This window comes from Filicampus tigris, chromosome 15 (assembly GCF_054856515.1).
Source record: "Filicampus tigris isolate MCC_2025a chromosome 15, RoL_Ftig_1.0, whole genome shotgun sequence".
NCBI lineage: Eukaryota > Metazoa > Chordata > Actinopteri > Syngnathiformes > Syngnathidae > Filicampus > Filicampus tigris.
This window is the reverse complement of record NC_141231.1, coordinates 13,269,535-13,279,972: the sequence shown is the minus strand read 5'-3', so window position 1 is coordinate 13,279,972 and position 10,438 is coordinate 13,269,535. Positions and strand designations below refer to the sequence as shown.

The 10,438-nt window shown below is 43.1% G+C and overlaps 1 protein-coding gene across 1 annotated transcript; it reads left to right on the top strand.

Annotated features, from left to right (window-relative positions):
* The first annotated feature begins 424 nt into the window (after positions 1 to 424).
* Positions 425 to 9,701, top strand: smad4a (SMAD family member 4a). Its single transcript, XM_086053289.1, has 11 exons — positions 425 to 617; positions 2,138 to 2,472; positions 2,559 to 2,733; positions 3,579 to 3,608; positions 3,691 to 3,894; positions 3,972 to 4,079; positions 4,807 to 4,857; positions 4,941 to 5,124; positions 5,666 to 5,834; positions 5,915 to 6,053; positions 6,417 to 9,701. Exons 2-11 carry the CDS (start codon positions 2,233 to 2,235, stop codon positions 6,626 to 6,628), a joined length of 1,512 nt encoding a protein of 503 aa, XP_085909415.1. The 5' UTR covers positions 425 to 617; positions 2,138 to 2,232; the 3' UTR covers positions 6,629 to 9,701.
* Positions 9,702 to 10,438: the final 737 nt, after the last annotated feature.

Genomic DNA, 10,438 nt, shown 5'->3' with positions numbered 1-10,438 from the left:
TCAATATTTATTCAGCTGAGACAGGCTCGCGTTCAAGTGCGACCTCAATGAGGATAAGTGCTATACAATGTGTGTTCATATTTGTGTTCAATTAAACAGGCCCAGATTTGACACAGAGTCAATTTGTGAGTAAACTGAGACGAGATACCATTACTTCAGAATTCATCCATCTTCATGGAATGTTTGATGAGTTGCGTGCTGTGATCTTTTTCTAATGTTAAATATGTGCCTGGCCTCAATAAAGGTTGGGAAACGCTAGAAAACGGATTTGTGGATCGACATTTTCCCAAGATAAAGCACTTAATTTCATATCTGTAAAGAAAAAATCATTTCAATTAGTTCTGTGTAATTTGGTGCAAGTTTATGCTGGGAAAAAATGCTGGAAAAGGACGGTTAAAAAAAAAATGTTTTGGACGCATGCGCATTGGTGACGCTTGTGGGGCGGGGAGGAATTTGTTTATTTTCGTGGCTAGTACCTAGCTAGCTAAAGCTCGCTTTGTTGACTGCTCATACTTGTCGCCATTTACACCCTGCGCGATGGATAAACCCGCTTTCGGGATATTTGAAACAACCGCTACGCAGTAACCGGGCTGCTAAGGTCCGCCACTGAACGAAAGGTGAGTGAACTCAAGTGACTTTAGCCGAGCTGCAATCGCCTCACAAGCTACGTGATACCTTGCGACACCCCTATCAGAATTGTCAAAAACTACCTGTTTGTACGCTTCTTGTGGCATGGAGCTATGTTTAGCGACGCTAAGGCTGCAAGTTGAAGATTTAGTTTGTATTCGGCGTTGGTATCATTGTACAACTGAAGCGTTGTCAATGTAAATCAAGACGGGCCTTAGCAAAACAACCGATGGGATGGCTTTAGTAGCCTCAACGCTACCCCCGCGAGCTTTTAAAGAAAATAAATGTCTAATAATTTGACTCCATGGAACAACTTAACATAAGCCCTTTAATTATGTAAAACAAGTCCACCTGTACACCGGCTTACTGTAATTGGCATTAGGAATATTTGGCGCCCTTATGTTGTATTGCTGTACACTCAACAGACACTAGATTAGGTACACCTGCACAGTTGGATTTTGTGCAAGCGCTGTTTAAAAGATGCCATAAAGATGTTACACTACAGGAGAAGATGGTCAGTGTAGTTAACGGACAAAAATAATGTTCAGTATTGATTGACAATGCCACAGTGGACCCTTGCCGTTATTGGGGGCTAGGGACTAAGGGCCAATCCCACTTCTACTCTTTAGCACTATTTTCACCTCCTAGTCCTCGGTTGTGCGCGTTTCCGAAAGCAGAAGCAAGTCACGATCCCAAATCATTGTTATAAAATGTAAAAGCAATCTTAGAACACCTTCAGCTAGTCTTTAACAGCTGATCAGATGTTAACTTATACCACTGCCAATGGCCCTCTGGACCTTTCTTTGCATCGTCTTGAGAGGTTTACCACCCTGCTTTCTCCGGCACCAACCCCACAAGGACTTTTTAGCCCGCTTGTCGGACTGGAATCTTCCATCATGCTGCTTTTCGCTGTCAAGCTGGTTGGCTAACTACTCCTTCACTAACACAGCATCTTAGGTTGTCGCACGCTCAATAGTCGCAACGTCGCAGATGGATCAAAAAAAAAAAGCCAGGTCATATCACATGACTTTTCATAACAAAAACAAACCGATTGGGAAGCGCCGCCATGATGTACCAATACAGTATGCAATCATTTATTTTTTTAAATTTCTTTCAATCAGTACAATTGTGTAAGTTTCAAACAAAATTGATAGAATTAGTTATTACAAGATAAAAGGTGTGAATGTATAAATTCAAGTATGATTTCCTTGTGTGTTGGATATAAATGCATATTAATAATCGTTTTTTTACGATTATGCCAATTTTCTAATCGTGTAGTGTATCGTAATTGTATTTGAATTTCGACTAATTGCACGGTCCTAGTGTTTAGTTTCACATCAAAAAAATGTGAGTAGGTGAGTTCGCCAATGCTGAAATGCGAATCGACGGCCGTTTGTGGTAGTTTGTAACCTTTAGGAAGGTCTTTGTACTAATTGAGGAATCCCGAGTAGGACTTTTCAGACTGTGTTGTGCGGCAGAATGAGATCTGAATAATTCACCGGTGTCTCAGCTTTCCAGACCTGCTTTGCGTCGAGCGCAGCGCCTCACTGGCGACAAAAAGGTCCGCGAGCGAGCCTCCCCCAAGGCTGAAACCCAAGGAGCAGGATGTCCATCGCCAACACCCCCACCAGCAACGACGCCTGCCTCAGCATCGTGCACAGCCTGATGTGCCACAGACAAGGCGGGGAGAGCGAGAGCTTCGCCAAGCGAGCCATCGAGAGCCTGGTCAAGAAGCTGAAGGAGAAGAAGGACGAGCTGGACTCCCTCATCACGGCCATCACGACCAACGGAGCGCATCCCAGCAAGTGTGTGACCATACAGCGCACTTTGGACGGCCGCCTGCAGGTCAGAATCGTCGACGATAAAGCGCCCTTATGGCGGCCTCGCTTTAATCGGAGCCCTGATGTTTTTTTTGTTTGTTTTTGTTTTAGGTCGCCGGACGTAAAGGTTTCCCCCACGTGGTCTACGCGCGACTGTGGCGGTGGCCCGATCTGCACAAGAACGAATTGAAACACGTCAAGTACTGCCAGTATGCCTTTGACCTGAAATGTGACAACGTTTGTGTCAATCCGTACCACTATGAGAGAGTGGTCTCGCCGGGCATTGGTGAGTTTGCACTCCAAACCAAATGAAATCCATCCAATTACTCGATTATTCGATGGAATAAGGCACCACTGTACAGGCCGATGGTTTTGGTGACATTTTAACACGCAGCTGTGCTTAACTGTAAAAAGATGTTCAAAACAATGAAAAACCGTCACTTTGTTGATTTCTAACTTGACGTCAATTATTTTAGAGGGATTTTTTTTTGCTGAAAATACAGGTTAGTGCAAATTAGGGCCCAACCGCAATTTTTCGGGGCTGATGCCAAATCCAATATTCATCGGAATAAAATTCTGATAAACGATTTCTTGGCCGATTAATTAAAAAAAAAAAAAAGTCAAATTAATAAAACAACTTCTATTTTGTCGCTGTCCTGTGAAAAACACTTATCTCCAATTTTGGAAACTTTTTAAATCTTCACTTTAATGCGATGTCTGTAATGCGGAAACATGTTTCATGTGAAAATAAGGAAATGAAAAAAAATGGTGTTTTTCTGTTTTGCAATACTTGGTCCTTTAGTATTTAACTTTACAACAGAGAGAAGAAATGGACAAAAAATGGCAGACAGATTTTTTTTTTTTTTTGCAGTGGAAGTTTTTGTCTTTTATTGAAATGTATTCATTTGTATTAAAAAAAAAAAAAGTCATCTGATTTATGCTATTTGAAAAGTAGCTGTTATCACCCAAGTCAATTGTCTGACCAATTAATTGGTCAGTCTCTAGTTCAAATGTAAATTGTTCCAATTGCTAATTTACCCACACACTGATCTAGTCCAAACTCCCTCAGCTTCTCTATCAAACATGGAGTCCGGCACGATTATTTCTATTTCTATTTCTATTTCATTGCAGACCTATCAGGACTGACACTGACAAGCACGGGTAAGTTGCTGGACGCGTTCCTTTGTGCCCATTTGTGCCGATCTCGGCAATCTCCAGTGCGCTTGCTGTTTACGCTCACCAGGTCCGCTCATGGTCAAAGACGAGTACGACTACGACAACCAGCAATCCCACCCCAGCGCCGACGGCCACCTGCAGACCATCCAGCACCCTCCGTCCAGGCCCGGCCCGCCGGACGCCTTCGGCAGCCCCGCGCTGCTCACGCCGCCGGAGGGCAGCGGCTCGGCGTTGACCTCGGCGTTCTCCGCCATCAGCGCGGGACCCTCAAGTGAGGCCCGAATGCTCTCCGCCATTCAACCGCTAGGATTGGTCTCAAGTGAGTGTGGCAACGTTTGCCTTTGACAGATTCCACCTCCAACTGGAGCAGGAACAGCAGCTTCACGCCGTCGGTGCCGCCGCATCAAAATGGACACCTGCAGCACCACACGCCCATGCCTCACACAGGACATTACTGTACGAAAGTGGGCGAGTTCCCTATTTTGACTTTTCGTTTTTCCTCACCATATTTTGAAGGAGGCATAGTATGGAAAAGTGACTTTTATTGCTTATAGTCTACGTAGCATACACTTGGCCTTAAAGCCGAGCTGCCGTGTTAATGCAGATTAGCGTTAGCTAACCGTGTTAGCGTCTGATAAACGGCACGTACTGGAATGTTCGGCTAAATTCGCACGGGCGGGTATTAATTTGGAAGCTTGGTGAAGTGCTGCCGCCATGGGTGAAAATGCAACTCAGTATAGTTGCTCACTGTATTGTGGTTGAATTCGCCAGCGGATTGGCGCCTTTCATTTGTAGTCTGGGCGTGGAAGAGGGCGTCTCCAAAAGTCGCAATAACACCACAAAAGTCGTTTGATTGGTTGCTGGTTTGCCTTTAAAAAAAAAAAAAAAAATCACTAGAGGGGTTGGAAAAGTCGCAAAGTTGGCGACACTGAGTGGCCGCTCACTTTGTAGCAACACCCTAACTTCGCCTTGGTTGTCATGGTAACAAAAGCCAGAAGTGTGACTAGTGGAATATAAAGTATGTTTTGACTAAAGAATGTCCCAGAGCTTTTTGTTAAGACACCTGGGGGGGAAAATAAAAACCAAATACGTCTCCTTTTCAAAATGTATATCAACTAGTAGAATCAGAACATAAATGAACATAAATGACTCCACTATTTCCCTTTCCAAATGATTCCCGCAGGGTCTGTTAGCAATGAAATAGCATTCCAGCCCCCGATATCCAATCACCCAGGTGAGTTTTCTCATCACACAAATCCCTCCCATAACACTCGAGGTACCAACAACTAATTTCACCTGCTTGCTGCTTTGCGGCAGCTCCAGAATACTGGTGCTCCATCGCGTACTTTGAGATGGACGTCCAGGTCGGCGAGACGTTCAAGGTGCCCTCCACGTGCCCGATAGTGACAGTGGACGGTTACGTGGACCCCTCCGGAGGCGACCGCTTCTGCCTGGGCCAGCTCAGCAACGTCCACAGGACGGAAAACATCGAGAGAGCCAGGTGCTTGACCACATCCGGCGGATTTTTTTAAGCGAGACAAATTGCGCTTTATAAAAAAAAAAAAAAAATCTATTATTTAAAACAATTCCCAGTGGTCTTCATAAAGGGTCTTTGACATCCTTCCCGCTTGCTTTTTCTGACTTGGCCCCCACACTCCACCTGACCTTATCGAGGCCCCTTGGCAACCGTCCAAATAATACGTGGCGCATCATCACTTAGCCGGGTGCTGTTAACAGCCGGAAGCGGATAACGGCAATGGTGGAATGAAAATTTTCAGTCAGCTGTGATTGTTTTCAATCCAACACGCATTCAAAGTCATCTAGTTTGTTTTCCCCTGAAAAGTGCTACTTCTAATGAAGTTCTATTCCAAGCCACACTAAGTCAGAAGTTAGCCACAAAAGCCGGTTGTAATTATCGTATTGGAAAAAAAAAAAAAAAAAAATGCGCGGGCGGACACTCTGGAGACCCGACTACTATATGTATACAAGCGATTAAAAAGTCAATATTCCATAATGACGCCTTCTTTTGCTTGGCTTCTCAGGCTCCACATTGGCAAAGGCGTGCAGCTGGAATGCAAAGGCGAAGGAGATGTGTGGGTGCGCTGCTTGAGCGACCACGCCGTGTTCGTGCAGAGCTACTACCTGGACCGAGAGGCGGGGCGCGCTCCGGGGGACGCCGTGCACAAGATCTACCCCAGCGCTTACATCAAGGTGAAAGGAGGGGCTTCGCGTCTTCTTTTCCGAGGTCCGCCCGAGTTCTCGCTCAACCTGCCGGCGTTTGTCGCCGCCAGGTGTTTGACCTGCGCCAGTGCCACAGGCAGATGCAGCAGCAGGCGGCCACGGCCCAAGCGGCGGCGGCGGCCCAGGCGGCGGCGGTGGCCGGGAATATCCCTGGCCCGGGTTCCGTGGGCGGCATCGCTCCCGCCATTAGTGAGTGGATTACTTCTAGGTTCATTCCCCCTGACAAATATCTCAGACATAGTGCGCGTTTTCCATTCACACTCATCGCTACTAGGTGTCCCTCAAGGCTCTGCGCTTAGTCCCCTTTTCTTCTCTGTACAGCAGTCCATACTACCGATTGCAAAATTTCCACATGATAAGTTATTACTTCACTACAAGGAGTCCAGAGTCCTGTCATATTTGTCGCATTAATTCGGCACTTTGGATTCTCTCAACCACAACGCATTTTTACGGTTCTCGCCCCATTTTTCCTTCAGGTTTCGCGCTCCCGTTCTACGATGTAACCCTGTTTTCCATTTCTGGCACTGAGCCCCTCCGTCCCACCGCCCGCAGGTTTGTCGGCGGCGGCGGGCATCGGCGTGGACGACCTGCGCCGGCTGTGCATCCTGCGCATGAGCTTCGTCAAGGGCTGGGGGCCCGACTACCCGCGGCAGAGCATCAAGGAGACGCCCTGCTGGATCGAAATCCACCTCCACCGCGCTCTGCAGCTGCTGGACGAGGTGCTGCACACCATGCCCATCGCGGACCCCCAACCTCTCGACTAAAGACGCCGTCCCAAGACCGCAACGCGGAAGAATGCGGCGGCGCCGGGTCAGGCGGTAGGAGTAGGAGTGAGGACACATGCGGTCGCCAGTTTAGTGTAGTTGCGCCGTAGTTGCACCGTAGGTGCTGCGGTACACTGGAGACACGCCGCCGTGCGTACTGGCAACACAAATCAGGATTTTTAACAGAGCGCTGAGAAATGAATGGAAGCAAAGCATCCACTCCGATACCACAAGTGCATGTGCAGCTCAACAAATTAGAATATGGTGGATTAAGTTCTGTAGTTGAGTTCAAAAAGTGAATGGTTCACATTATGGCCGCAACAAACGATTATTCTGTTGATTTTCCTGTCAATTAATTGATGGGAAAACATTTTAATTTCCATAACATTTAGAAAAAAAGAAAAAAAAAAAAAGGCATGCTTTTAAAGTGACAATAAAGAAAATGTATAAAACATGATTCAGTTCCTGGTTTGGTCCATAATGTCAGTAAATTGTTGTTCTTTATTTTCACTATGATATTTTTTTGCGAGTTTTTTGTAATAATGATATAACAACAATAATACAGCGTGTATTATAGTAATATGTTTATAACTTAAGTGTTAGGCTCAGCAGCAGGTGGATTTTTTTTCCCCCTGAAACGTCACAGATATAAATTACAACGCATGGTAAAATCCGTATTGCACAAGCTTTTATAAATCAAACTTAAACAAACAAAAAAGGAAAATATCTAAAACATTTGATGTGCAAGAAAAATAGCAGAGACATATTTTGAAATTAGCATAAAAAAATACATTTAGGACACATAAAGCCATGTCTGATTAAAATTTGCTGTTGACCAGTGTAATCAGTCCGCTTTCGTGAATGAGAATATTTACTGTTGAGAGGCTGAAATTCTAAGGATTTGGACAATTTTTAATGAAACAAGGTCTCAAAACGATTATTTGATTATGAAAATATTTAGTTGTCGATGAATCATTGCACTTCTAATTTAAAACCGAAAGGCCACATTTGTGCCTTGTTTCCATTCATCCGTTTTGTAGAACTACATTGCGTGGAAAATACAATAACAAAGTCTCCCTTCATTAGTGAACTTGCATGATTAATTTTCAGCTCCAATAGAAAAAAAAAAGAATCATTAACTCCACCTCTACGAAACTAATAGTGAACACTTCTGATCGACACTGCACCTAAAGTCAAACTAAAATCATGATTTTGTGTGCCTAATAAAGTGACCCGGTGACTCGACAGATTTAAATGCATCCATCAATTGTCACAGGAGACTACCAAATCTCAATATTAGTGTCTTTCTCGTTTCTGAAGGTGGCCAATTTCGGATTTTCACTAGCTGCAAACGACAGTGAGCCAAATTAGAAAACATTGTGAAATTACATAATTACTGGTTTGCCTTTCACTCTTTGAATTGAACCACTGAAATACATTTTTTTCCACCATATTCCAAGTGAGAGAGATGCACCTGTACATCCAGTGTTTGATTCCCAAACGCACCCTGTTTCCTCTGCGGGTGTTTCATTTGCAGTCTTCTCCCCCTGCCGTGAACATTTAATCCGACTTATTATCTTGAGCTGGAGTCTGCTGCCGCTGCTGTTGTCCGCTCATTCACTGGATCTCTCCAGAAACATATGGTTTCCTGTAAGTGGAGTCCCCCACCCTCACATTTTTTTTTTTTTTAAAACTTCATCTCTAAAGGTCACATTGTCATTTTTGGAGGGTGATCGGACGTGTAAAATGTACATGTAAGAGTCATGGTTTAAATGAGTTGCTCATAGCACTTTAATTTATATAACTTAGCATCCTCAGTTTTATGACCGCTCTGACGTGACCTTTTGATGTTACGAACGGTACGCGTTGAACTACTGTAGTGGTACAACAATTGACGGACTGCGTTGAACTGTAATCCCCAGATTGAAACCCTACAGCGCATGCATGCGACCTGCTAATGAGACTGAAGGGAGTAGCTGGGGCAGAAATTGTCCAAGTTGGAAACCTTCCATGGGAAGTGAATATTTTATTTGTTTTTATTGGAAGATATAATATTTTCAAACTTCCCCGTGGAAATTTATTGAAAACTTTCTGGAAATGTATCAGGAAAGTTCACTACTTTGCAAATCCAATTGGGGGTCCTCGGTTTTTATGATACGGTTTTGAAAAAAAATTGTAGAAATCACACTTAGCGCCTCACTGTTTTTTATTGGATTGTTTTATATTTATGTCCTAGAAGTATTTTTCTTAAAAAATAAGACTGTAACCACAACTTTATTTACTACTGTACTAGTGATGGATCTGACTTCGGGTTACGCCGTCACCATAGGATAAAAAATTAACCGTGAACCGAGGACTTCCTTGTATATTAAAACTGGTTGAGTGAGGTACCGGGCATCACATGACAGTTATGCAAATTTTCTTGGCTTTGGATGCTGCAGTATTAACACTCATTTGCTTGCCAGTCTTTGCTCGGATAAAATTTGTCTCACAGTTGTAAATACAGGGGCTCCTCAGAGTTCCAGAACCTGGATTTTTACATACATTTTACAAAAAAAAAGTTGTCAATAAGTAACCTATGCTAATACAGGTCATAAGGTCATAATTACAGTAAATATTTGTAAGGAAAAAACACTTCCCAGCCTTAAATATGGGACAATAAAGTGTAAAACAGTAAGTATGGCGGTAAGTGAGCATGGACCTGCTCTACTTGTTTCTTCCCATTTGCAATTCATAAAATCCATGCCATCCCAAAGCCAACTGTGAGCGGAAGTACAAGCCATATCTAAGTCAATCATTTTAGTGTCGTGTAGAATGTTACTGAAATGTTTTTTTTTTATTGCTTTTGGATTTTTTGCTCAGCATTTGATAAAAGTATCCAGAATCAACAGCAATTGCAGTATTTTCTACTCCTTTTTGCTACATCCGTGAACCACTCTGGGGCAAAAAAAAACAAAACAAAAAAAAAAGTGCTACTTCCAGCTTCTGCTTTGCATCTCAAGTACATCATGAATTTGAATGTTATTAGTGTTAATATGTATGAAAATGGTTAAATAAAATTCATGGGCTAACAGCATTGTGTTATGGTGGTTTGTACACACGGGAGACGTGCTTTGGACAAGAAAACGTTTATTACCGCAAAGACAAAGTCACAAAATTGAAGGAGAGGGGGGGAAAAAAAAAAAACAACACTAAGCTAGCCTGAGCTGAGATCTGAAATATTCAGAAAAAACAAACTACATGTGTCTTTTTAATAGTTTCTATATTCAGCAATACGACACACTAAATCAATGTCCTTATAAATATAAAAGTCCCCCGATCGTCCTTGTTTTTATGCAAAATACAACAATACAAATCACCCTACACGCTCGCCAAGTTGAAAGGATATATCAGGAAAAAAAAAAAAACAGCACACAGAAAGAAAGACATGGAAATTGTGTGGATATATTATATTAGCTATTATACATGATCAAAAGAAGCACCCCTCCCCCCAAAAAATATCTAATAACCAGGACAAATAAATATACCTTCACTTGGGGATATTTACATTTTTCTTTGCAATCTTGGCTGAATTGAGGGGAAGAAAAAAAATGAAAAAGCCTCCTGCCAAAAATGCTTGTGCTTGCATGTGAGCGTGCTACAGAAGAACGTACTAAGATGGCACTTGAAAACATCCAAATACAAATCACAGACACCCCCCCCCCCCCCAAAAAAAGAGCAACACAAATCACCATCATGAGGAATAATCAAACTAAAAAGTTTTACGGACAGCAACTTTGTTGATAGATCTGTACAATTAATTAAAAAGAA